The sequence below is a fragment of the Caloenas nicobarica genome, chromosome 23 (genome assembly GCF_036013445.1).
Source record: "Caloenas nicobarica isolate bCalNic1 chromosome 23, bCalNic1.hap1, whole genome shotgun sequence".
NCBI lineage: Eukaryota > Metazoa > Chordata > Aves > Columbiformes > Columbidae > Caloenas > Caloenas nicobarica.
Genome location: NC_088267.1, coordinates 6,489,010 through 6,517,007, shown reverse-complemented (window position 1 = coordinate 6,517,007; position 27,998 = coordinate 6,489,010). Strand labels below are relative to the sequence as shown.

At 44.8% G+C, this 27,998-nt stretch overlaps 2 protein-coding genes across 6 annotated transcripts in view; both read left to right on the top strand.

The window, feature by feature from the left end:
• Positions 1 to 27,998, top strand: part of YTHDF2 (YTH N6-methyladenosine RNA binding protein F2) — a 126,436-nt gene that overhangs the window by 78,556 nt on the left and 19,882 nt on the right. The gene's annotated exons all lie outside the window — the stretch shown is intronic.
• On the top strand, positions 9 to 26,680 carry EYA3 (EYA transcriptional coactivator and phosphatase 3). 5 transcript variants are annotated; one of them, XR_010607466.1, is made up of 19 exons: positions 9 to 78; positions 8,229 to 8,320; positions 10,014 to 10,057; positions 11,308 to 11,387; positions 12,224 to 12,290; positions 12,748 to 12,890; positions 15,207 to 15,344; positions 17,750 to 17,832; positions 18,600 to 18,783; positions 19,476 to 19,615; positions 20,478 to 20,561; positions 20,750 to 20,839; positions 21,417 to 21,475; positions 22,211 to 22,371; positions 23,215 to 23,329; positions 23,703 to 23,824; positions 24,030 to 24,130; positions 24,746 to 25,044; positions 25,359 to 26,680. XR_010607466.1 is itself a non-coding variant. In XM_065650434.1 (18 exons), exons 2-18 carry the CDS (start codon positions 8,288 to 8,290, stop codon positions 24,824 to 24,826), a joined length of 1,725 nt encoding a protein of 574 aa, XP_065506506.1. In that variant the 5' UTR covers positions 9 to 78; positions 8,229 to 8,287; the 3' UTR covers positions 24,827 to 26,680. The 5 variants fall into 5 exon arrangements, 3 of the variants coding, with proteins under 3 accessions (XP_065506506.1, XP_065506508.1, XP_065506509.1); XR_010607465.1 differs by having other exon boundaries at positions 24,746 to 25,632; positions 25,753 to 26,680; XM_065650434.1 differs by having other exon boundaries at positions 24,746 to 26,680.

Sequence of the window (27,998 nt, the reverse complement as noted above, 5' to 3'; positions counted from 1 at the left end):
CGCTGCGGCGGGAGGAGCCGCCGCTGCCATGTCCGCTGCGGGACGCGCTCCCGGGCCCGGCGCCGGAGCCGCCTCTCGGTAAGAGCCCCGCTGAGGGCGGCCCGGCCGCGCTCCGTGCCCGGGGAGGGCGGCGCAGGGCCGCTTCTCTCCCGCGGGAGCCCCCGGCGCCCCTCCCGCTTCGGGTCGCGGCCCAGCGGGCCTGAGCTCGGCGGCCGCGGAGCCGGGGTGTGTGTGAAGCGAAGCGCAGGCCCGAGGAGGCGGCGCCGGTCGGGGCGGCGCCGGGCGGGACCCCCCGGAGCCCAGCGGGGGGTTCCCGGGGCCCTGGAGCCGCTGCCGGGGCTGCCTGGGAAGGGAGAGCCGGGAACGAGCTGGCACCTCCAGAGAGGCCCCGACCGACCGGCCCCCTTCGTGGCTCTGGCGGGGGAAGCAGGAACAGGAGCTCGGGGTGTGGGGATGTGCCCGGGCTTGGCGAGGAGACACTGGAACATCTCCGCAGTCCCCAGGCCTCGGGTGGGTTTAGTGACTCCCAGTGGAGCTTGTGCAGGTGGGTCCAGGGGGATGTGGGTCAGTGGGGCCTCACAGGCTTTTCTGGACGCCCCTGGTTCTGGGAACGCTCCGCGGAGCTGCTGGAGCTTTATGGAGTTTGGTTTCTGCGCTGCATGTTGCGACTAAATTGCTTCCAGACTAGAGCTCGTCCTTGGCGCAGCAGAGCTGTGGTAATTCAGGCTGTACAAAGAAGTCTCGGTGGACTTTGCTTTTGGTGCGGAGTGAGCGCTGCTTCTGCAATGCGCTTAATCTGTAGAGTAGTAACTTCCAAGGAGTAATTAAAAGTCAATTAGAAGTCAAACACGCTGATTAAGATAAGATTTTTATGATTATCGTTATCTGTATTGTTTGGTTTCCTTCAGTTCTGTCTGTTGCAGATTATCTTCTATTTATAATACTGAATAAGATAGGTTTTGTTGAGAATCATGGCAATTCACGTGCCTCAAATCGCTGTTTTCATAACAAGCTGCTTTTAAAAGCGCATAAAGATAACGGCTTCCTCAACCTGCAAAAAACTGACCTGTCAACCTGTACCTATCACATTTTGGGTGTTTTCTTATCACCTCATGGTGCGATACTTCTTACTGGGGCAGTTCTGCAGTCAGGTTTTCGCCACACAAATGATACACAGGTACGTTCTCCAAAGGGTGGCTGAGGTTCAGCTCTCACGGTTGACAAACCAGCAGAATTTCTGCCCCGTGTCTTTCTGCACCTTTCACCTCCCCACTCAGCTCTTCCCCGCGGCCTCTGCAGCGGTTACGGCACCTTGGTGACCGGAATGTTGGGCTGTGTGATTGAAAAACTGTCACCTCCCCATCACAGATGTCTGAAATACCTGTAATGATTCATTAGTGATTTATAGTGATTTTATTCTCAAAGCTTTGGCCTGGAAATGTCCAGATGTTGAATGAGTTTTGAATCTGTTAGAAAACAATTTATTTCCATGTTTTGCTTTAACAGGTTGGAGTACAGCAGATTAATGGGCAATTTCCTAGCTTTTCTATACCAGAAAATAGTTCTATGTGACTAAACATAAAACTGGATAAAATATACTGAATTAAAAGCCAGGCAAGTAGTGTGTTCAAGTCATGTTATGCATGAAGATTCAAGACTTAAAGCAGATAATATGTCATTGTGGACATGGGTAACTCAGTGCTTGTATTCTTAGTTACTAGAAGTAGGAAAGTTGGATTTTTTTTTCCCCCCCCTGCAAATCTGTGCTCTTTTTGTCCTGAAAAGTGCTCCCAGAAAATGGATGCTGGTTAAAACCTGTACTGGGTCTGCAAAACTCTGATTCAAAAAGAGCGATGGTTCGTGTTTCTATAAATATCATACCATTATATATGTAATTCCATTTTGAAGATCTCACAAATCAGTCTCATAGTAATGTCTTTTCTATGACAGTTTTTTTTACCCTATACTATTTGAGAGAGCTTTAGAAATTCTTCCCTAAATATGATTGTTTTAAGATGATCAGGGGATAAAAATGCATATTCAGGAAGACAAAAGGACTCAAAGATACAGCGACTACATTTTTGTTCTTCGTTCATTTGACTGGTGGTCTGGAGAACTACAAAGACACACAAGGTTTAAGTCTTTTTCTACTGTATTTTTAAATTTTTCTTTCTACCCAGTAGTTAGCACTCATGCCAAGCTTGCTGCTATGTTGACCGACCTTCTGGCTTAAAAACCGAAAAAAAGAAGTTACAAAATACACTTGCCTGACCTGAGGAAAGCCAAAAGGTCCCCGTGAGTCAATGGTACCACTGCTCTCTGCATTTTAAAATAAGGCAGCAAAAGTAGGTTGACAGTTCTCTGAATTATTAGTCTGTGTAGCAGTTTTCCAGAACCTTAAGTATTTAACTTTGTGCTGAAGAAGAAACAGCACCAAGTTGTTGAGTAAGTTTCCCTAATCTCTGAATGAAATGACAGATTCCATTAGCTGGAAGAGGCTGAAGTCAAAAACGACAGCCCTTTGGGGAATTTCTTGATGTCGACAGATTTGGGAGCTAAAAGGCAGCGGAAAATATGACAGACTGTTGTTTATCAAAGGTTACCTGTTCCATACGGTCAGCAAGAAGGTACTAATTCCTTGGACTCTCATTTGGCCTGAGGGTGTGTGTCATCCCGCTGGTTCCACCAACACTTCAGCCCCTCTCTGTTGCTGGCCGGGGACCTTGGCTTCCCTGGGGACGGACACGCTGATGATCCCAAACTGGGAGGAAGAGTGTGGGCAGCAGGTCAGGGAGGTGAATCCTCCCCCTCTGCTCTGCCCTGGGGAGGCCACATCTGCAGTTGTGGGTCCAGTGCTGGGCTCCCCAGTCTAAGAAGGACAAGGAATGACTGGCGAGAGTCCAGGGAGGGACACAAAGATGCTGAGGGGTGTGGAGCATCTTTGTGATGAGGAGAGACTGAGAGAGCTGGGGCTGTTGAGCTGGAGAAGAGAAGCTGAGAGGGATCTGACCAATGGGATCAGTATCTCAGGGTGGGTATCAAGGGGGGTTTAAAACGTGTTTTGACACGGTTCTCAGGGACATGGGTCAGTGCCAGAGTCAGATTATGGTTGGACTCGATGATCCTGAGGGTCTTTTCCAACCGAAACAATTCTACGCTTCTATAAGTATGCTTAATTAAAAGCAATGGCTCTTACTAAGCATTGAACACCCATCATTTAAACTTCTTATTTATTTCCACCCCTCCCCCGGTAAAAAAATCTCAAATATCCAGTACTTTATTCTTTCATTATTTTTTTTGGAGCAGGTTACTCCAGCAACTGTTGTTGCTAAGACACAAATAGCTCCAGATGTTCTCAGAACTGATGGCACCGTGATAAATCCCATGGCTGCCTCTAATGCAAAATAACACAAGAAATAAGTAAATTTACCATAGTTGCAACCTTCTTAATAAAATCGTGGCAAAATCTGAGTCCTGAAACAGTTTCTAATAAAACTATAGATTAATTTCCGTGGTGGAAGCCACATGACTTTTTGATAAGTATTAGTGTAATAATTTATTGAAAATAAAGTTTAGAGCTGCCCATTAAGTCTCAGTGCAAGTCAAATCCTTATGAATAGAGGAGTTCATCGACGTTTCTTACGTTCACATAAATTCCTGTGCTTTGTTTTGTAACTAAAAGGTTAACAGCAGTTCTTTGTTGTTGGGATCTGTCTAGAAGAACTTGCCAACTTGTTCCTGGGCTCGGCGGGAGTTGTTTTTCTCAAGGATGAAGTTGTTATTTCCACATTTTTCTTTGGTGAAAACAGTGCTTTTCCCCATTAAAAAATTTCCCCACTGCATTTCAAAATCAAATTTAACAGGATTGCATAAGAACTGGGGAACCAAGCTGTGTGTGTCATTGTTCAAGCGAAGCCCTAACATTATAAACTTTCACAGATTTAAAAATAACCCCAAAATTACTATTAATGAAATAGCCATTGTTTGGAATAAAACTATATTTGCATTACTACATTGAATTTCCGTAATTTTCTTACTTTGTAAATACCGCACAATTTTTTTTTCCCTTAAGGTTGTGAAATTTTAATCAAACTCTGATTTTTCCATCCTCCAGGACTGTGTTGTCACGGCCACTTATACCTTTAAAAATGGGGCGTATAATCTGCCTTCCCTGTAGCTTTTACAGATTTTTATTCAGTATTAAGTATTTCATTTCTTAATCCGCGAGGAAAGCTGGACTTTCTCTGCACATCACCAGAGTTGCGATTCCCTTTTATTTAAAGTATCTCAAAGGTTTTTTGGCCGCGGGGTCACCAGGTTGGGAATATTTCAGCAGCTCGGCCAGTGAAATATCGTCACGGTTGGATACGAGAACGCTGAGATACGGGGAAGCATAAAATTGGAAAGGAACTTCAGAATAAAAAGCACTTGGTAGCTGAGCAGCGCGTAGTAGTGTCGGTTTGTGGCTCTTCTCTCTTTTTGTATTTGTGTCTTTGGATGGTTTTAATTAAATTAAAGAGGGAAGGACCCAGGACATCCCACTGGGCCAAGTCCTGCTCTTCTTCTGCTGCTTAATTCCTATTTTCGTTGCTATTCATGGTAAGATGCTGACCCTCAAGTCAGTCAAGAGTGGAAATAACTGCATAGATGACATTATTATACATACATTTTAACTGTTTAATAGATATTTTCATTACCCTAATGAAAGCTTTGTTCTTAGGGAAATAGCGGCTATTTTAAAGTAATATAAGCCCGTATTCAAACAGCTTTTTTTTTTTTTCTAATCAGTGTAATTGCTGCTCGTTGATTTTATCACAGTCTCCTTGACTTTGTTTGCAGCTTGAGAGAAGAACTGAAATTTTATATTTTAGGTTCAAAGCCAAGGCAGATGGGCTTGAAAAGAGCAGAATGAAAGTAAATAGTGGTCCAACCTGATGCTAATAGCGGAATTATATCCACAGTATCTAGTTCGAGAGAGTCTGACCGAGCTGGACTTGGTGTTTTAGGATTTTTAAGGCAGGATTTAGTGCAAGAAACTGCTTTTAATAGGCAATTATTGGCATAGTGATCCTGTGCAGAGCAGGAGGCCGGGAACTGTGAAGTCACGTATTACAGAACAGTTTTCATCAGGTAAATAAAGCAAGCCACCCATAAAGGAAGAAAGTGTGGGATATTACTGGTTTTCAGAGACATAACGCTCATATTTCTGAATGTTTCCTCCATTGCTGCAACTCGTTTGATGGCTCATTGCACGTTTAGTTACGTTTCGTCCAGGTTTTCTCATTCACAAGCCCACAGAAATATTCTCACCACCACAGTCTGCTTTTCAGACCTCACACACATGTAAATATAAATAGATCTATAGGTGGAAAAGTGACCGAGCTGCTCAGGACTGGGTGCAGCTGCAGCAATTTGGACTCTATGGAACTGCAGATAGTGAAGATCTGCTTTGATCTCTCTTCTGTTGTGGTCACTTTTAGGACCCAAAGTTGCCAATTTAGGTTTCCTTTTGTATCCTTGTGCTACATGGATTTCACACCATAGAGTCACAGAATGGCCTGAGCTGGAAGGGAACCACCAGGATCGTCGAGTCCAACTCCTGTCCCTGCACAGGACACCCCACAGGTCACCCCGTGTGTCTGAGGACGTTGTCCAGTCTCCTCTTGGACACTGTCAGGTTGGGGCCGGGACACCTCCCTGGGGAGCCTGTTCCGGTGTCCAGCACCTCTGGGTGAAGAACCTTTTCCTCATGCACATCTGGAGGAATGAAGTGTTCTCTGGAAGAAAATGTGAAGCCACCAGAGGTCAAGTTTTCACTTGCCATCCAGGCAAGAGCTCGTCAGGCTCCAAAGCTGCAGAGAAGGACGAGGGAGTCTTGGTGGGCAACAGGGTGACCATGAGCCCACAACGTGCCTTGTGGCCAAGAGGCCAACGGTACCTGGGGTGTGTGAGGAAGAGTGTGGGCAGCAGGTCAGGGAGGTGAATCCTCCCCCTCTGCTCTGCCCTGGGGAGGCCACATCTGCAGTTGTGGGTCCAGTGCTGGGCTCCCCAGTTTAAGAAGGACAAGGAATGACTGGCGAGAGTCCAGGGAGGGACACAAAGATGCTGAGGGGTGTGGAGCATCTTTGTGATGAGGAGAGACTGAGAGAGCTGGGGCTGTTGAGCTGGAGAAGAGAAGCTGAGAGGGATCTGATCAATGGGATCGATATCTCAGGGTGGGTGTCAGAGGATGGAACAGACTCTGTCCAGTGGTGCCCAACGCCAGGGTGAGGGGCAGCGGGCACAGACTGAAACACAGGAGGCTCCATCTGAACATGAGGAGAAACTTCTTTGCTGGGAGGTGCCGGAGCCTGGACCAGGCTGCCCAGAGCGGCTGTGCAGCGTCCTTCTTTTTGTCTTTCTAATTATTTAGTATTTAAAATAAAACCGATTGGAGGAAAAACCGGAATGGTGACAGCAGGACTTTGTATTGTTTACTTTCTCTTGCGTGGTGTGAATAGGGTCTTTTCAAAAGAACCTGAGTTGTTGAGGGGACTTACTGTAAATTCAGGTAAGTAGCTTTAATTAGGGGAGGCAGCCTCAGAAAATATTCCAGCCCTCAATGAAATTTTAGCCTGGCGTATACGATACACCCTGGTATGTGAGACCTCTACCCGTCCTCAGATAAGGGAGAAATCCTTTGTATTTTCATGGTTAACATGCAATAATTCCAGGTTGTGCAGCGTCCCCGTGCTGGGCGGGCACGTGGTGCCGTGCTGCAGCCCGGCTGCGTGTGCGGATGCTTTAAGTAGGTCTGGCAGGGGACGGGAGGGGGAAATCACAGGTTTTTTTCAGGACACCAGCTAGTCTTTCCTGTTCACTCCTTCAGTCACTTTGCACGGGGACAGTTTCATGATGTGAAGGTGCCTGAGCGCTCCAGACAGGATGGGAAAACAGAAAGGTGTAGAGAAAGCAGAGCCAGGTAAACAGCCTTCCACAATTCCACTGAGATTTACAGCAAAATTCCATGGCTGTGGAGGCAGGAATAGGTTGAACCGCAGCACGCAAAGTTGCTGTATTTAATTTCTTTAATTGCCTGTGTCTTTGGCCCAGCAGATTGCAAAAAATTAATCAGGTTGCCAAGGTAATCTCCAATTTTTTCATGGTTCTGAAACTCTGGGGAATAGCAGCTCTTGGACACAGTATACAAGGTCTCTATGCTAAATGCTGCTCAGCTTCCTAAATACAAATTATTCTAGAAATTTTCATCAAACTTCTCTTTTTGAAGGGTGCAATTGAAATAAAAAACTAGTTTTGTGAACTTGGCAATAAACAGTAAATACATTTAGCTGTACAGTCTTGTCCTGATTTTTTGGTTTGTGTTCGTTATATTTTAAGTTAAAACAGATTAGATTGAATCATGCCGTTTACTGACCTAGTGGACCAGACCGGATCATTTAAAGTGTCTTTAAAATCACGATTGGTACATAAGCTTCTGTAGTCAGTACGGTACAAGTAAATGATGTCAAAATGTGCCGCATGCATTGAAAAATCTGTATCTTGAAGTTGTCCTGGTTTAACCCCAGCTAGCAGCTAAGCCCCACGCAGCCGCTCACTCACCCGCCCCCGTGGGATGGAGGACAGAATGGGAAGGGTAAAAGTGAGAAAACTCATGGGGTGAGATAAAAGGTGAAGCAAAAGCTGCCCCCACAAGCAAAGCAAGGAATTCATTCCCCGCTCCCCACGGCGGGTGTTTGGCCCTCGCTGCACCGCGTGTGACGGCGACTCGGGAAGGCAAACGCCGTCGCTCCCATCGTCCCCGTCCTCCTCCTTCCCCTAAAATACACCCCCAGCATGATGTTTATGGTGTGTGATGTCCCTTTGTGCTGTGCCCCCTCCCGGCTCCTCATCCCCCCAGCCAGGATGAGAAGCTGAAAAGTCCTTGCCTGCTCGGCAACAACGAAAACATCGACATGTTATCGACACTATTCGCATCCTAAACCCAAACCCCAGCACTACACTGGGAAGAAAACGAACTCCATCCCAGCCGGAACCAGGGCAGGAGCTTAAAGCTAAATCCCTTGTTTATGAAATCTGCCCGTATGTGAATTTTGTCTTTGACTCAGGAGATGGCAACAGGAGTTTAAAAAGCTTATGGGTGGAATATCTAACAATTAATGTTCTCTGATAGCCTCAATGATAAGTCCCCCCGAAAGTACATAAAGCTATGAACACCTTTTTTTTGCCAGGCTTTGAAGACGGCCGAGGAATACACAATTGGAAGCGTTTCAGCATTAAAATCGTACCCATGGAAGAGCCACAAGACCTCCCTGAACAACCAGTAAGTCCACTTAAAAAGCCTAAAAACCAACATATAAACCAAATGGGTGATCTCACAAATTTTTAATTTATAATATTTTATTAATAATGTAAAATAAGGCTTGTAAACCTTATATATTTATCTAGAGGTATGTTTATCTAGATGTAAAAAATCATTTTGTTTGGTAGCAAAATGTGTTGTACATTTTATTTACCATAATCCTACAGGCAATAGTAATAAAAGTTTTGTGTGCTTAAACTCTCTAATATTTCTATTTGAAATTATGCCCAATAATTACTAATAATTACTGTCCATATTATCACTAACCGATAATATCACGTCACAAAAGTTTTGGGTAGAGCAATTATTAATACAGTATGATATGAATTAAAATTTGTACATCTAAAACACAACAGCCCAGGAATTAAGCAAAAAAGTTTCTATTAATGTTATGTTGCAGAATTTAACGTGATGCCAACTCGAGAAGAAATAGCCAAGAGAATGAAGCTTATTTTAATTTTGGAGACGTTTTCAAATGCACACAAAAATAGAATAAGTAGAAAATTTGGTAGTGTTCCCATTGAAAAGATTTTGGTGCCTTTTTAATGTGAGAATTTTATTTTCTTCAGCTAAGTAGTTAGAAAATACACTGTAATGTCATTTATGCAATTTTATGACTTAGGAACAAAGTGGAATGAAAATGTAAATTTTCAGTTGTTCAAAATATTGCTTGATACGACGTGTGCCTGAGTCAATATGTACAAAACCTGAAACTAATCAGAAAAAACCCCATAATTTAAACTTCAGATATTGTGTAGGATTTAAAAATGAATTAGACGTGTGTATTAAAGAAGGAAATTTCTGTATTTACATCCTTACATCATGAAAACTGGCTTTACAAAATTTGATTCTTCAAGGCATGAGAGCCATGAAAAATCTGTGAGCAGATTCTGGAGTTTTCAGCTGAAGATTTTCTTCTTAATTTCTTTGAAGTATCTTATTCTGAGACAGAATATGCGGCTATATTGACCACAACTAGTGAGCGAGGTGGTATTTTGAATACAGTGACACTTAGCAAGACAAACTTGTTTTCGCTGAACTAAACGTCCCGAACTGAACTCCCCTGGCTCGAGAGAGAGAGAGCGGAAGGTCCTGACTCTCCTTAAATAATTAGCACGACGCTAATGATTTTTTTTAAATCAACATAAGGCCAAAAATGATAGTGAAATAAAAAGATGGAGTAAAGCTGTACCTTAGAGACAGCTCTGTCATTGCTCAGTACGATACTGCTGAAACTTGAATCACTCAGGTAGATCCTCCCTCCCTCTTTCCTCCCTTCTGTCTTCCTTCTCTTTTTCCTCCCTTTTCACCTTATTTTTAAAAAGGGTGAATTCACTTCTCCTGTGTGAGAAATCTTCAAACTGTGCTTCTGTCACTTGAGAGGGGACAGAAACGCATCTCACTCAAATGGCTGCAGAAACTCACCCCGTCATCCTGCCCAGGTTTTAGCACTTTTTTTTTTTTTTTTTAGCAGCTTTAGTACTTGTTTTCTAATTAGTAAAAAACTCATTTGGAGATGAAGAGCCTCTGGTGACACCGGTTTGCTCTGGAGTTCGGTGCAAGGCTTTTTGTATTCGAACACTCCAGTAACCAGGTGCACAAGTTCTGCCAAGAACTTCATTTGTCGGGTCTCTGAACGTGTTTGTCTTTGCAGGTGAAAAAAGCCAAGATGCAGGAATCCAGAGAACAAAGCCTGAGGTACATAAATGTGAATTTGATTTTAGCATAGAACAGTTATTAATGTTCTTTTGTCATTATAAGTCCATTTTAGAAGCTTGCAGATTGTTTTATTTTTCACAGAGACAGGGCAAATATACTTTCATATTCGATATACTTTGAGATTAAATTCCCAATTAAAAAAAGCAAACAACTAACTGTCCCTTTGGTATCAAGTTGTAAATGATGGAGAATAAGAGCACTTGGGATGGATGCGTCCCGAGAGCCGCCTGTGTGTGTGTTGAGGAGCAGGAGCACAGGCTGGCGCTGCATGCTGAGAAACGTCCCTTTATCTATTACATTTTCCACAAGACATGATCAAAATGAGCAACTTTCAACCTACTTGCAAACGCGCCGTGTAACAGCCACAGATTGACTATCTCTGCCACAGATTCACAGCAGTTTTTCCAGCAAGAGTAATTGTAGACAAATAGCCTGAAACAAATACCCATAGAAATATGTTATTTTCTTGCAAACCTCATGCTTTATTATGGAAACCTGTTCAGCTACTAGCATTGAGAAAAAATTCCAAGGATTTTGTTTATAAAGGTTTTATGGGGGGGAAAAGCCAGGTTGTTGTATTTTCATTAAGCTTCACTCCCTCTCAGCGGCCAAAGGAAGGAAAATCACTTGTCTTTTGACCAAGCCCAGGGCAAACCCAGCTAATTCCCCCCTTACCTGCATCCTGCCCAGGAAAACTGCGCCTCCCATCCTGGGATGAGCCCCAGCCTGTCACGGGATGAGCTGGGCCTGTCCCAGGGATAAGCAGGACCTGTCCCGGGATGAGCAGAACCTGTCCTGGGATGAGCTCCAGCCCATTCTGGAGGGATGAGTGGGCTCTAGTTTTATTATTTCTAGTTATAGAATCGCAGAATAGTTTGGGTTGGACCTTCCCAGCTCCCCCAGTGCCCCCCCTGCCATGAGCAGGGACATCTGCACAGCTCAGGTTGCTCAGAGCCCCGTCCAGCCTGGCCTGGGATGTCTCCAGGGATGGTTCAGCCACCACCTCTCTGGCCAACCTGGGCCAGGCTCTCACCACCCTCAGGGCCAACAATTCCTTCCTCATGTCCAGCCTGAATCTCCCTCCTTTACTTTAAAACCATCACCCCTTTTCGTGTCGTGACACACCAGTTTGCCTCGGTCAGGAAGGTGGAACCTGGGGGTTACAGTGCCTGAGGATGTTAATTGAAGAGTTCATCGTGATAACAATTTGCCATTGTTTTTCCTGCCAGTCACGTGAGCAACGCAGAAGTCGGCGATCAGAAACCTGAATCTTCAAGCCTTGGTTCAAACCTTCCCATGTCCAGTGAGAGTAAGTGCCTTCTGGAGTTCTGCTCCCACTGGCTTTCCTCTTTTCTTCTTCTGGTCTCGTTAATTTGCTTCATCGAGCACAAGCTAAATGGAGGGGAAACTGAGGCAGAGAATAAAAAGATTGCTTAGTAAGTGAGAAGTGGAATTTATCCTTTCTTCTGGAAAAACAGGGCTGGAGGTTATTACAAAAGTAAGATTCCTGTGCAGAATACCTTTGCCTGCACTTATTTACAAGTGTAAATCAGCTCAACTTGATTGAAAATATGTAGCATGGAACTTTCCATTGCTAACTGGTGCTTGTTTAAGGAAAGCGCCATTGCTAAACATGAGAAATCGGGGCCAACAGTTCGAAAGGAAAGTGAGTCACAAGAAATTCATGATGGAATTCAGGGTTTGGAGAGTTATGATGACATCCCAGAATGTGGTGACATGACTGTATTTGAATAAATGTTGATTTTTTTGGTTCAAGAATAAGTGTAGATTGTTGTTCATGGAAAAATAAGACAGCCCCTGAAAATAAGCCCTAACGCATCTTTTGGAGCAAAAATTAATATAAGACCCTGTCTTATTTTTGAGGAAACAGGGTAAGAATTTGTGTATGGTGCTTGTAGATCCAAACCGGTAAACCCGTGTACTGTGCAGATTTACAGTCAAAAAAGTCATCGCTCATTTGAATCGGGGGGGATTTTTTGAGAATTTGCTTTGAAAGAAATATTCAAGGCACTGAAAAACTTTTGTAAATCGTATGTCTTGATTAAAATCTGCATACTGATATTTAATTGTCGTTATTTGGTTTTGAAGTCACCTGTGTAATTATAGGAACTATTTTTTTTCCAGTTATGACTTGCACTGATTACATCCCAAGGTCATCAAACGATTATACCTCACAAATGTATTCTGCAAAGTAAGTCAAACAATTATTACTAAACTCCGTAACTCTTATTTCCGAAGCGATCTTTTTGCATCTTCATGCATTTCTGTGATGAAGTAATTCACATTTTCATGTCTGCTGGCAACAGATACTCGTTTCTGAAGCTCATATAAGTCACCCTTTGGCTCCAGTGTCTGTTGTCTTATGATCGTAAGGATAAATGAGCCCTGTCGAGTAATTAATTTATCCTTACGATCATAAGACAGCAGCCCTGTGTGCCTTGTTGAATAATGCCCACAATATTTGAGGAATAAACGAACTGGACACAAATGCCTAACGCACAAGCGGATTTTACACTAAGAGTACGTGTCAGTGTGTATCGTTTCTTCTTCCCAAAGAAATTTTTTCATGTGTCTTCTGGTTTGGAGGCTGAAAGATGTGTCATGTAAACAGGTTTTTTTTTTTAATTTCGTTCTTTCTTCTCCATAAGGCCATATGCACATATCCTTTCTGTACCTGTGTCGGAAACCATGAGCCCGTACCCTGGGCAGACTCAGTACCAAGCGCTCCAGCAGTCTCAGCCCTACACCATCTACCCCCAGACCACCCAAACCTACGGACTACCTCCTTTTGGTAAGAAAGAACTTCTCAAAGACTTCTAAATGCATGCAATTATCATCTTATATCTCATTAAATGTTTAACTAACCAGGTGTGTTGAAGAGTTTATAGGAGAGCACACACCTGATTTAAATCATAGATTGGTACCTACAGTACTGATCTCTAAAATCTTAATATCTTGACATGTAAAGGGATGAATTTTTCCTTAGCTGAAGAACCGAATGTCTTTGAACAAAACCAGTGACGTTTGTGGCTTTTGCTGCCAGAGCAAGGACTTTTGTATAAATCACAACACAATTGATTTGTCATGAAAGATTGTGTAGAAAAGATGATACAATGAGGCTCAGTTTTATTAGACAAAAGTTACATTACTAATTCTGTTTAAAGCAATATGGCACAAATTCTCTTTACGAGAAATACGTAAAATGGATTTATATACCTTTCTTTTTTTTTTTTTACACATATATATATATATATATATAAACACCTGAGATTCATGAAAATGAGTTTTCTTGTGTTTGAGGGAACCTCAGGAAGAAAACAGTGGATTTGTAGTCACTGGGATACAAAGGTTTCATCAAACAGGGTTTGATCTCCCAAATCTCATTTGAGAGTGTGTGTTTCACTTTTTTTTAACCCAAAGGCTCTGAAATTTGGGGTATTTAGCTGCTTCAGCATTATGCTCTGAACATAGCAATAGAAATCCTTCTGAAGATGTTTTCCGTTGACTTCGTAGGAAATTTTATCTGTTAAGCATCTTCTGGAATGCGATCAGTGGCTGAAATGTCTTGGTTTGGATTTCGAGGTCTGGTATTAAAGACGTGAATTTTTAGTCTGGATTTAAGTGTTAGGAAGGTGTTAAAAGTCATATTTCTAGTAATGGTAAAATTCTACCTGTTGGATGGTGTGAGGGGCAGGTGGAGGGTACAGGACTGAATACGCACATTTAAGAGCAAATTCTCCAAATCGTTCCTGCTCCCAAAATCTCCATTGAGCAGGGCAGGACTGGGCCAGATTGCTCAGATGTTTTCCCAGCATCAAAGAGATTTTCTAGAGATTTGCGTAACTTTCTAGTGTGTATTTGTTGCCAATACTCCTTGTGCTGTAATAATTTTTGGTGGTGTTTAGTGCATCGTTCTGCACAGGACACACTTGCGGTGTGGAGAGAATTTATTAAAGAAGCGTTAAAATAGGAATAGTGATGTACAAGCCGAGCACCTGTGGCTGTAAGTTGGCGTCTTTCTTGCACCGTAAGGAACCATTTGGTTACCAGCCCCTCTAAAAACCACTCGCCTATTTGAAGATTGTGCCATTCCCTTCCCAGACTAAACAAACTACTCCCGCTCTCTGTTTCCCATACCTTTCATTCTGCAATATATCTCCAGTCTTTCTTAAATGAGTCTTTCCTTTTTGTTTGCTAATTATCACGGTACTAGAGGTTTGAAAAAGTAACGGAGGTGCAACTTGAGAGTCGAAGAATCACAATCCTGGCGTGGCTGTACAGTTGGGTGAACAACTTAACTTGACTTATAGGTGGCAGTTTGAGGTCAGGTATGTAAATAAATTGAAGAGCCTTTGCAGAATTTAATTCTGACACATGGAGCAAGTTCTGGGAGCTGCTGCTCTTGTCCAGCTCTGTAGAGTCTCCCTTGTCTTCTGGGTAAGAAACTCAGAGCTCGTCCTGGAGCAGGTGGAAAACCACAGGCGGCTTTTGCCACCTTGGTACCGGTTTTTGAGGGTTTACGATGGAGATTGGTCTTTCTGCCAGCCCTGAGCTTTGTGTCCAGCTCCAAACATCCTTTGTCCTTCTGCTTTGTGCGCTCCTGCTTGTTTTCAAGTAGATCCTCTCAGCCAATTCCTGCTTTCTAACCAAGGCCAGGGAGAAACATGTTTGACTTTGACTGGAGGGCTGGAAATGGTTAAACAAAAGGTGAAGAGCTCTGAAGATCCAGCCCGGAGCTGAGCTGCTTCAGCTGGATCCTGGGTTTTTTTCCCTTTTCTTTGAGCTCTGCAACTCAGCCCCAACATCCAAGGGATTAAGCAGTTCCTTGGCACTGAATCTTACTGCAACACTAACAGATTTTTAGCTGAAAGCTTCGGAAATTCATCTTGTTGGTGCTTTTAATTCTCTCTTTTCCAGCCAGTTTTGTCAGCAGCTCTAATGCGTGCGCAGCCTGACACTCAGCACGTCCTATTGCCGAAATAAAACATTTTCTGTGTGTGATTTGTTCCTTGCTTTTGTGACAAAGCGAAAATCTTAACCTGAGGTTACAGCATGCCGTTGGGTCCCAGCATATTTGTTTGTAACCGGTCCGATTTATCCGCTTCAGGTGCACTGTGGCCAGGTATGAAACCCGAAAGTGGTTTAATTCAGCCTCCATCTACAAGCCAGCCCAGTGTTCTTACCTGCACTACAGGGTTAACCACAAGCCAGCCCAGCCCAGCACATTATTCTTATTCCGCTGAAGGTAACTTGGCATGGTTTTTATCTCTCTCCACCTAATTGAGTCCAGATAGCAAAAATAGAGAGGCTTGCACGTTCGTTCTGGTTTGTGCATGCTTAAACGCTTGGTCTCTTTTCTTTTTGCGTGTGTCCGCGTTCAGTTTTAATTACTTCTGGACGTAGATGGCTCCTATGTATTACACGCACACACCCCTCCCAGCTTGGTAGATCTGCTAGAAAGTGAATTTCTCAATACAGAACTAGCCTGCAAATATTCCACCTGCTGGAAATGGAATCCAAGAATCCAGGGGCTGGATTTCACCAGCTCCCAAAGCAATTTTTAGAAGTAAGTAGTGGAATGTTGCATATGGCAAATATGTACAAATTGATCCTTTTTGCTAGGCAGGATTTTTGCCGTTTATGTTTGGACGCTGAATTGTGAAAACGTCTCTTTCTCTGTAGTTTTTAAGCAGCACTTCAGGAATTCTTAATCTATTTGTTGTGCGATATTTTCATCGAATAATTCAGAAGATCTTTAGTTCAGCCTCCTGCTCCAAGACGACTTGACGCCGCGTTCAGAACCAGGTTGCTCAGTTGTTTGTAACACTGGAAACACTACATTCCTTTAAACGTAACTTTTCTCCAGGCTCTCCCACTGGCAGAATGAATTATGGTGTTTTATAGCACCAGCTTTAATTGCCAGGGGTCAGAAATGGTTCTGGACAATGTGTCCCTGGCAGGTTTGCGGTGATGGACCACAGCGAGCACCTCAATCCCTGAATCACTTTTTTTAAGAACTTCTTTGCAAACGGGCAGGAAACTCTTCCTTTTTTTGGATTTGCTGCGTTTGCTTATTGTTAAATTAGCAAGCATGGGGGTCAGCTCAGCACTTGAGGGGTACAAGGAAGGTGTGGGAGCAGGCGCTGGAAGGATGGACAATGTTGGTTTGTTAGTTATCTCTTGAAAATTTACCTTTTCTCTCCAGTCCCAGTAGCAGGATGATGCTGCTGTCCGACTGACACGTATTTCAGTGCATGGATGTGGTTCAGGCTGTAGATGCTGGATTGAATAATGTGGTATTTGAGCCCCAGTGAAACAGAAAATGTATTAATCACCATTTCCCTTCCCAGCACATGGAGCAGGTCGAAACATCTTTGAAAACGACCGAAGCAAAACTGAATGGGATGAATCAGGCAGGGGATGCAAGGATGTAAGATCTGAGGGCTGGAAGTGGAGAAGGAGCGGAAAAGAGAAAAAGAGTCACAGCACTTGTGTTTGCTGGTCTTTTAAGCCGGAGGCTGTGGAGTGGTCACTTTGGGCACATCTCTGCCAAACATTTTTGTACGTCACAGGTAAAAGGAGTGACCCACAGTGCAGAAAGACTTGGTTAATCTATAGTGGGAGCTGTTTGTAAAGGTCTGATGTGCAACACTGTATAGAGAAAGGGTAATTAGAAACGTTGGGAGGAAAACAGAGTTCAGACAAAAAATGAAATTCAGATGAGGGAATCTGGGCACTTGGAATCTTTTTTTTTCTCTGATTTCTTCGCTTCTGTTCTCTATCTCAGCGGAGAAGCTCTTCAGAGCACTACAGATGAGAATCACTCTCTGTTTGCTCTTTTAAGATACATTTCTTTTGCTTTTCATCTTTTCATCCCATTTCCAGGAGCTGTTCACCAGGTGGGATCTGTGCTTGCTGTAACACAATGGACCTTGAGGAAGAGTTCATGGTGGGGTCTAATCCTCTGGGCCTTCAGAAGCTCGAGATCTTCGGTCTTGGGCTGAATTCCACACGGGTGTTATTTGCAGAAAGTGATGGTGATGCTGTGGATTTCTGCAAGTCTTTGCCTGAGCATCTCCAAGTGATTTTTGGTTGTATTTGTGCACAGAGAAAGATTTAGCACAAGAAAAGATGTCTTGATGGCACGTGGTTTGGTACATCCTGATGTTGTTCCTGCTGATTTCATTGTTTTTACTAATCCTTGAGGGTCCCTGTGTGGAGTGACATGAAACCACAAAATCTGCTCAATGACTTGTGTTGCCAGAACATGCTCTGGTAGCATCTTCTATGCTTTGGAAGAACCAAATGCGACAATACGAAGACTATTAAACATCTTAAAATTCATACTAACAACCCCACGTCTCTAACAGTTTGTCCTACAAGCCATTGACAAATCATTTCAGAAAATCTCGTCCAACAAACAGTTGTAGTCTCTGAAGCATTTGGAAGTCCTGGTTTTAATTATATGCTAGCTCTCCTTCCCTGTAAGCTCAACTGAAATGTAACTGGTTTCAAAATACCCCTCAACCCTTTTTAGGCTGTTATAAGGAGAGTGCTCCAGTCTATTAAGTTCTTATTTCACACCTTTGCTTGGTCTTGTCTCCTGTGCTTGTCCAGAAGCATTTAATGCTGTAATTCTTAATTTTACAGCATCAACGACCAACGCCAGTCCAGTCTCTACGTCCTCAACTGTTGTCAATATTTCCACGTCAGCGGTCGCCAGCATCTCGCAGGTAAAACTCCTTCCACATTATTTTTAAGTGCAGCATCTTTGTTTAACGTATTACTCAAAACTAACCAAGGAAAGCCAAATATTTGCATCACTAAAATAGAAATATTTTGAGAATTAAACCTATAGGGAGGATTATAGGCAGGTGTTTTTTGAATGCCTTTGATTCTCCCTCAGCAAGAAAAGGAAAATAGGTCGTACACAAATAAACCAAAAAGCTCCAGAAAAGCAGGAGATGCGTTCTGACGGTGCTAGAAGAAAAGTCCAAAAGCTCTGCAGCTGTGACCTGCTGTGGGTAAACAGAGAATGATCAGCAGTTAATTGCTATTTTGAATATTTAGATGTACAAAGGAACCAACCCTTCAGTGTCATGACTTTGCAGAACGAGAATATAAGAAGTGTGGAAAATGCAGCAGATGCACAGAAATCCTCGTATGCTTGTGCTGTTGCTTTTTATGATTTTTTTTAATTAACATAAACTTGCCTGGAGCTCTAAGGGGAAAAAAAGGATTTTCTTTCAGTAATGCAAACCAGGGTACCTGGGTCACAAGTCCAGGCTGCTGTGACGCTGTCAGTACATCTGGAATCAGAAAGTAAAACGCAAGACAAAAGCATGAATTCCAGAACACGGAGTGAACTGATGCCGTGGTGTCCACTTGGCGCTCCCCTGTTATTGTCACGTTGTTCATAATTAATTAATGTTTGAACTGGATGCAGAGGAGTGTTTTCTGCAAGAAGTGACCTATTGTAATGAACCCTTTCCTCAAACAGGAATATCCTACCTACACGATCCTCGGCCAAAGCCAGTACCAGACGTGCTACCCAAGCTCTGGCTTTGGAGTCGTCGCACCAGCGGACGGCAACGCGGAGAGCGCCACGTTACAAACCACCGCGTATCCCGCTGAGAAGCCGAACGCTGCGGTGCCCGCGCGGATGGTGCAGAGACATTCCTCTGGTAACGGCTGGGGCTTGAGCACCCGTGGTAAACACTACAGGGAGAATTTGTTCTTATTTGATGTTAAAAGCCTGGGGAACTGACCTGTTATTTCAAGGCGCTGGCCAGGGAATGGCCCAGTGACTGTGTTTTCAGTGCAATTTTGTCAGCGCAGGAATTTTCCACGTTCACCATTTTGCATGAATTTTCATAGGAATTGCAATGTCTTATCTTGAAGACCCAGAACGAATTCAAGCTCTTTCAAGTCTCTTGTGCTGGGCCTATTTCTGAACTAGTTAGGCCGACGTTTGGGATGTTAACTCTTCTGCCTGAACTTTTATAAAGGATTCAGAGAGTATCTCCCATCATGGTTGTAATATTCTGCAGATCAAAGCACTGATTTTTGGTTTTAATTATTTTTTTTTAATCACGATGCTTTATTCTTTCTATTAATAGGCTCCACAATGGCTCCTCATCAGTCATGGCCATGGTGCTTGGCCAAATCTCTCTCTCCAGGGTTAAGATCACCCTATTTTTCTTTACTAATTCTTGGACAGGCCAGTGGAGCTGTAGGTTTGTGTGTGATTCAACCACTATTGTGTCAATAAAGCAAGATAACACCTTAACCTTTTGCAAAGGAGCTTTGCGGCCAAACGCTATGAGCTGGTGTTTGAGACGTGAGCGTTGAAAGCTGTGTTCTTTCTTTCTTCTAGGAGACGCGTCCACGAGTCCTTCGTTATCGAGAGCAACAGCAAGTAAAGAGTTGGATGAGCAAGCAAGAAAAAACATCCCTGGGAAGAACAGGGGGAAGAGGAAAGCAGATCCCTCCTCCTCCCAGGACAGTGAACTGGAGGTGAGTGGCAATCTTGTTTTCTGCAGGTGTGGTGGTAAAACTCCTCCTCTTTCCTCCTACCTCTATGGAAATGGAAGGAGATAATTGGGAAATTCCCATGACCCACATTATCTGCAAACTGGCCGAAATGAGTTCTTCAGTGGTGCTTGACAAGCATCACTTAAACACGACTTGGAATCATCAGCAGAGGAGACATCAGGACATGCACCGCACGTGCAAAATCTGCAGTTGTTGAACTTCTAATTCCTCTTGGCCTAGTTCTTCAGTTTATCAAAGTCCTCCTGTGCTGAAACTCTCTCCCCATGGCAGCCAGTCCCTCTTATTTGTCATAACAAAGGTGTCTCAGATAAACACTAAGGTCCTCGCCAGCTGAAATGGAGAAATAAACTTAACAGCAGAGTCAATTATACTGTTAAGCGGCATTTTTTATTTTATTAGCTCTGGGGATCATCCTTCATAAGACTGGATGCTCTTGCATTGCTTATATTCACATAATTATTAGATACAATACATCTATTAATGATTAGTTAAATATAAACTAAGCACTCTGCTTCTAAACAATGTATCATTCAATCTTCTGTCTCCCTCTTGTCATGCAGAAGGATCTAAAACTTGAGAAATATCCCCTCGTTTTGCATTTATTGATTGGTTAATGATGGGTACATCTTCTATGACTTAATCTCAGTACACATTAATTTAGCAGCTTCTCTTCTCTTGTTTACCTGGTGCTCTCCAGATCACAGCCAGTAAACTTTTACCCTAGTGGGGCTCTAAGGTTCATTAGCACCCTGAAACTTGCTCCTTCATCATAGCTCAGTGCTTGGAATATCTCAGCTCTGACCTGTTTCCATTCCCTATGCAGCGCGTGTTTCTCTGGGACCTGGACGAGACCATCATCATCTTCCATTCGCTGCTCACGGGGTCTTATGCTCAAAAATATGGCAAGGTACCGCTCTCTCTTCTGTGGAAGAAAAAACAGATCTGTTATGCAGAAGTAAATGTTAAACTTTGGGAAAGGAAATAGAAAATTATATACAAGGGAAACCTCATCCAACGTAACTGATTAAAGATTTATCGCAATTTACTTCTGCATTTAACCACCATGAATTTCATTTTCTCTTTTTGTTTTGCCAGGATCCAACTCTAGTGATCGGCTCAGGCCTGTCAATGGAGGAGATGATTTTCGAAGTGGCCGATACTCACTTGTTTTTCAATGACTTGGAGGTACGTGACCGATGTTTTTGGGGACTGTCCTCCACCGTGCGCAGCATTCTTGGCCAAATTAAATCCACGTCACTGTTCTGCACTAATCCACGGAAGCCAAATATAAATCTTTGCTTTAATTATGTGCTGTGTTATCAGATAGTAATGGACACAGCAACGCAATCTATACAGCGAGGTGTGAAGTTTTCCAGAATATGGAATCAAATGGTTGGAATTAGCAAATTTCCTGACCCATCTTCTTTGACACGAGTCCACGAATATGAACATAATTTGCAGAATTTACAGGACCAGTTTAAAGGTTAGGAAGGCGAAATATGAACAGAGAGCAATTAATTGTAGGTGCATCACTGAAAACAAGATCTTTTTGTTGATGCAAATAGAAACTTAAATGGAGTTTCCGTTTGTGGCTGTGAAGTTTGTGAAGATGGTAAAGCCAGTTACAAAACAAAACTTATTAACTTATTGCTGTAGGCGTTGGTTAGTAATGTGACAGGATTGCTTCATGTCACACTTTAATCTGAAAATTTCAGGATGTTTCTGGATTCCAACAGCGTGACTTTATTTTTTTCTTTGACAGGAGTGTGACCAAGTACACATAGAAGACGTGGCGTCTGATGACAACGGCCAAGATTTAAGGTGGTGTAGTGATGAATGCGTGAAACGTAGAGCTGGTTTTTGTGGAGGCTTTCAACCCCAATGAGGATGGAGCTCAGCATTGTGCAGGGGATGAAACTTGGAAAATGTTTTTTTTTTTTGTCCTGGGTGGTATTTCTTTGAAGACCTACAAAACATTAAGACTTTAGGAATTGTACCTGTGCAGAGGTCCAACCCAAGCATAGAAAACTACCACCTTTTATATCTTTACAGACCATTCAGGCCATGATTCAGTCCAATAAAATATTTCACTTTGGGGTCTTCTTGCTTCTCATTGGATATTCTTCTCTGATTCCACGTGGGCCTTTGTTTTGTTCAGCTGTAGGCATTGTTTATTGTCCATAACCTTGCAGGTAGTTTTGTCTGGATAAATCCTTTATTCTCAGCAAAGTGCAAACTGGACCTTATCTTGCAAGTGTTCGGCGTAGTTTGTAGTTGCTTTTGGTATATACGAGCAGAACTTTCCAGCTTAACATTTTAGCAAATCCAGCTTACCAAGTAACATGAAGCAAAGGGTACATTAAAAATCATACAACCTTATATCTCTAAATAATTCATTACATTTAGCGTGCATCTACTTAAGCTAAATGATTAATATTGAACTTGAATTGGGCTCATCCACTGACCTGTGCCTGTGAGTAGTAAAACCGTTGCCATACAGCTCACTTATTATTCTGCCGCTGCAGCGCATGTAACAGGTCTGCTTTTCCCAACCAGCAACTACAATTTCTCCACGGACGGCTTCAGCGGCTCGGGCGGCACGGCAAATCACGGCTCGTCGGTCGGCGTCCAGGGTGGGGTGGACTGGATGAGAAAACTGGCCTTCCGCTACCGCAGGGTGCGCGAGATCTACGATAAATACAAAACCAACGTCGGAGGTGAGTGTTCACAAACAGGGTTTGTGGTGCCGGGCTCTGTCATCCCTCAGAGCTTTTGCTTTCCTGAGCGTTTGGATAAAGTAACATTCTCCCTGTGCTAAGTGGGACCCAATCTCCATGGAATCTAAGAGGGTAATGTCTTCCAAAAGTGAATGCCATGCCAGTTGCAGGCTGTGATTTATTATGTGGATGAGAATGGTCGATCGATCCTGCATTTAAGAGGAAATTTTGATGCAGTGTCCCTTTGCTAATACATTTTCTGTTTAGCCTGAATCTTGGCATTGACATCCCTGGGAAGGGGTGATGCTGGAGCAGCTCAGCAGGATGACTCGGCCTGGTGGGTTTGGGGCTTGGATACCCTTTACCTACGCAAAAAAAACCCTTAATAGAATGTTTTCTTGGACATATTTTCTAAAAACCAGCTGTTCACAGATGGATGTCTGGGCTCATCTGTGTCACTGGAAGCTGGTTTCTCCTGTTGTCTCAGATGCCCTCAGTACTGTGTTATTTCACAGAATCACAGAATCATTTCTGTTGGAAGAGACCCTTAAGATCACAGAGTCCAACCGTAACCTAAATCTAACACTAAACCACCCTAAGAACCTCATCTCCGCGTCTGTTCAAGCCCTCCAGGGATGGTGACTCCACCACTGCCCTGGGCAGCCTGTTCTAGTGCTTCACAACCCTTTCCATGAAGAAAGAGTTCCCGAGATCCAACTTGGCACAACTTGAAGCTGTTTTCCTCCTTTATTGCAGAACAGGCAGCTCTTAATGAAGCGCTGGCTCTTTCTGCGTCGGACCTTCCTCATTCAGCTGGGAAAATTCGTGTTGTTTTCCTTCCAGGCCTTCTCAGCCCGCAAAAGAGGGAAGCTCTGCAGCGACTAAGGACCGATATCGAAGTGCTAACGGATTCCTGGCTGGAAACTGCGTTAAAGTCCCTGCTACTCATACAGTCCAGGTACGGAAACTGGAAATGTGGACATTGCTTTTTCAGCCCTTTCTCTCGCTTAGAGCAGTCTCCATGTGTGATACCGCTGCTGTTTGTCAGAGGTACTGGGAAGCAAAGTGAATAAACTCCTGAGCGCCCTTTGGTATTTTTCTCCTTCATCACCTCATGTTAGGAAGGTCCCCTATGCTCACAAAATTGCATTTCTGCCAAAGAATTTATGTTGAAAACAAAAAGCAGAGAAACAAATCCCACAAATGACCTAAGAAGCCTCTTGAAAGCAGGACAACAAAGCACGTGGCACTTTAGGAAGCTGAGCAAGCTGCCCAGAGCAGCACCGCTGTCCATAGATGTGCTTTTACAAGTGTTTTTCTTCTTGTTTTAGAAAAAACTGTGTGAACATCCTGATCACGACCACCCAGCTGGTGCCAGCTCTTGCCAAAGTCCTCCTGTACGGATTGGGCGAGGTGTTTCCCATCGAAAACATTTATAGTGCTACAAAAATAGGTAAGGGCTTGTGCTGAGGTGTCTGCTGTGGATTTTTACACAGGAAATATAATTCCAGATAGTGTGAAAGTGGTGGCTTCAGGCCTCAGGAGCTCAACTGGGTGTTATCCCCTTCCCAGTAAGACAAAAATGTTTCTGTACTGGGAAGAGGGGACCTGCCAGGCTTCTGTTACCGTCTGCCTAAGGCGGAGTTGTCTTTTGGCAGGTAAAGAGAGCTGTTTCGAGAGGATCGTGTCGCGATTCGGGAAGAAAGTCACCTACGTGGTGATTGGAGACGGGCGGGACGAAGAGGTCGCGGCGAAGCAGGTGGGTTTGCAACTCTGCTGAGACAGCCAGGGGGAAGTTTGGCCTTCGATGCGAGAGATCTTCACTGCACGAAGATGGGGAGTTTCCTGGCTCTTTGGGGTTTAAAGTTTGTTTTACATAGGATTGCTATAATAAAACAGGATCTCGATGTAGCGTGTCATGCAGCCATCAGGTGGGATAACACAATTTCTCTGAAGTCAGGACTCAGTTGCCAGCAGTCAGATCTATCTACAATTAGTCTGAATTGCAAACACAGAGCAAATATCTCGATTGATTTGGGCAGCCCTGAACAGGTCATTGAGTTGCGCTAATGAAAGGCAGTGAAATGCAGAGATTGCTGCCGGGACATCACCTCTGCGGGCTGCCCCGTGCGAGATTGTCACCTCCGCAGATCCTCTGGAGCCCTGGAAAGGCTTTTGTGGGTGAAGCGGGAGCTGATAGTCAGTGCTGACCCATCGTAAACACCTGCGCACGTCGGGCTTCAGATCCCGATGTGCATGTGCCTGAGGTCCTTCCGAACAGGCTGTGCTGTCACCCCCGTACCATGGTGCGCCCTGAGCGCTTCCAGCCCTAAAGTCACGCCCTAAACCCAACTTTGTCGTCTCTCTGTTCCAGCACAACATGCCCTTTTGGAGGATCACGAATCACGCAGACCTCGTGTCCCTTCACCAAGCCCTCGAGTTAGATTTCCTGTGAGGAGCCGGAGCAAATCGCTCTGCACCGCCCGGGAACCAGAAATCTCGTACGTTTGGGGACTCGCTTTTCAGCTCGATGAAGAAAACACACATAATGCAAACCGTACAGTAGAACACGACAGCGGATGGTTTCCAAGGAGCACACGAGGTGTTGTATAAAGAAGCACAAGACTCCGCAGAGCTGGAGCTGGAGAAGGTGATACAACAGCAGGAGTGTTTGTAAGAGCCTTCTCCTTTCTATTCAACCTAGCCGTAGAACCCAAGTAAACACAAAACCTTATTTTTATAGAAAAAACACTGATGGCAGAGCTGAACATCCTTTGTTTCGCCAAGCCGAAAAGAGCTATGTTGTTTGGAGTTTTTTTTCATAGGAAATACTAATGAAAATGTCAAAAATACCTCTATTGCTGTGAAACGCATCCTCTCTCCTTCCCTGGGTGTTCAAAGCAGTTAATTTATTACGATGTCTTTATGTTATTTCCTCAACGTGGGATTACTGGAAAATAGCAAGTTAAGGGAATTTTTTCTCATAGAGGAAATGTGGGTGTTCTGAGTTGATCCCGGTGGCTTCATGTGTGCACAAGCCCTGTTACCAAGCAGGAGATCATTGGATTCCAGCTCCCCAGGCCGGAGATCCCACCGATTTTCCCTACCTGTGAACAAGAGATCCAGCACGACGCTGCTGCAGATGTGAAGAGCCCTCGTCTTGACTTAGGAACAGTTTGACAGAACTGAATCCTCTCAAATGTTACAAAGAAGGGTCTGGTTATTAGCCTCACCTCCGCTTTCCTGCCTCCGTTTGGGAGAGTAAGTTCCTTTTAGTAGAATCAAATTTGATTTTCTTGTGTTCTTTGCGTTAGCCTGATGACATAGTTAGAAACAAAACCCTTGTTAAGAGGAACTTAATTTCCTCTGTCCTCTGCGTAGAAGCCGCTGCCCGTGAGCAGCGCGACCTCTCACCCCGTTAGAAAAGTCCGACGAGCTGATTCCTGCCGTAGTGTCACCGCACAGCTCGGTCGAGGGATCTTTGTGCTGCTCGGCGAGGGGTTTGAAGAGACGCAGGAGCCCACGGGGGATGTTCTTCCATCTCAGGTGTGTTCTGTGCTGGATCCTGAACATCTCTCAGCCCATCGAAAGGTCTTGGTGTCCCTGTCAAACAGCCCATTCGGAGCACGTCTTGTACCCCGGCCGGCTGAACTTTGGGATTCAAACCTGTGCCTTAAACCTCCCACCACCGGCCCCTTTGCTTCACGAACACCCACGGCAGCTGGACGGGTTGCGCCCGGACACCCCCAGCGGGTGCTGCACCCATGGTACCGGCTTCGCTTCGTCTTCGTTTACTTTCAAACGTTTTAAGGAAATTTTTAAGACGTCGGCAAAATTGGGACTCTTGCAGCCAGTGGCATTTCGTACTGATATTTATACGATGTCTCCTTGAATGTATGTAAAGTACTTTTATAACAGGAGGTTGATGGTACGTTTCTGTGTTTGTTTAATAAAGGTTGGCCTGGCTATTTTATTTTTTATCTCTGCTGGTTGAATTTATGACGTTTCCTGGCTCGTGTGGCAGGAACAGCATCTCTGTCCAAGCGCTGATTTGCATCTGTCCCCGTGCTCTCCTGCTCCCCCTGACCTGATGACAAACCCCAGTGCCTGAGTGACAGTCGCTGGGGTGTCACCGGTTCACCGCAGCCCTGGGGGCTTTAAAATAGCCCCCCGATCCACTGCTGACAGCTGGGGCAGGTGTCGGGGCTGGGGGGAGCAGCAGGACCCCAAGCTGTGGTACCGACCCCCGGTGCTGCCGCTGCAGAGCCTTCGCCCCTTCGTGGTCTGTGTAATGAGAACTGTCTTACAAACTGGAAAAAAAAGAATAAAGTCTTTATTTTCTATAGTCAGTGCTTCAGCCTGTTCTCTGACATCCCTGCGGGCAGTGGCGTCCCCTGTGACACCAGGTGTGGGAGGACGGTCCCCTGGCTCTGCTGCACCCCGACACCCCCGCCTGTCGCGGTTGAGACGGACAAACGACATAGACGAAGTTCTTCTGTACAAACAGCAGTCTCCATTTATTGCCACAAACGCCTTTTTATATAGTCTTTACCAGCTCGAGTGGTTTTTTTGCTATTGGTTACAAGTTACAGTAGTAACATCTCATGGGCTAATTTTGCTGTCATCAGTGTTAACTCTTTTACTCCCTTCTCTCTCACGGGTACACCTTCGTATCTCCAGATGCTCCTCTACTCCCATCTTTCTCACGGGTAGGCCTTAATATCTTCAAGGCTAATTTCTGTTCGCACGCCCTCCGTCAGGGAATCCATGGACCCACCGTAGTCCCCCACACCCACCTCACAATCAATATTTGCTGCTTGACTGAGAAAAGCAACAGTCTGGGGCCAAAGGGGCGACCAGCCCGAGATCTCAGCTCCCAGCACGAGGCTTCGGCTCCATCCGCTCGGCAACCACGGCAAAGGGCACGACCAACATTTCTGGCCACGGGGAATCCGCGTTGGAAAGGGCTTCCCTGGTTCTGAAGGGGCAAAGGCCCCCACACCCCCTGACCCTGCGCTGCCCCATAACCCCCTCCCCAGGGCACGGGCACCCCCTGGGCTCTCCCAGCACGGGGGAGTCGCCGCCGCCACCCTGTCCCAATCTGAATGTGGCGATAACGGGCGATCTTCAACCTTAACAGCAGGAGGAGGAAAATCCCAGCTGGAAACAGCTCAGCCACCACCAAGGAGCAAACAAGCTCCCCCCGACCCGCATCCACCGCCCCGAGCAGCAACAGGCAGAGAGAGAGACAACAAACTCTTGCTTTTTTTTTTTTTAAAAAAAAACCCTACTGACAAAAGACAAACTGACAGCGCAGTGCAGCCACGACGTGCTGGCCCAAAACAAACACCACGGCTCTCCGCAGCAGCAGCACCGTGCCGGCTGCTCTGGGACTCACTGGGTGGTTGCAACATCACCCCCAGTTTCCACCAGGTCCCTCCAGCCGCCCCAAACACCCCGGGGGAGGAACCAGGAGCCGGATCCTCGTCCTGGAGGAGCCGAGCTCAGACCACGGACTCAGCAGCCGCCCGGTTCAGGAAGCGCCGCGACACCGGCCGGCAAGCAGAGAACTGCGCCGGGGCCAGGCACCGCGTCCTCCTGTCCACGAGGGCCGAGGCCAAGCGCAG

Coding starts and splice junctions, on each gene's coding strand:
- EYA3 (XM_065650434.1), top strand. CDS start 8,288: ATGGAAGAGCCACAAGACCTCCCTGAACAACCA. Junction 11,388..12,223: donor CCTTCCCATGTCCAGTGAGA/GTAAGTGCCTTC, acceptor TTTTTTTTCCAG/TTATGACTTGCACTGATTAC. Junction 12,891..15,206: donor CTACGGACTACCTCCTTTTG/GTAAGAAAGAAC, acceptor TATCCGCTTCAG/GTGCACTGTGGCCAGGTATG.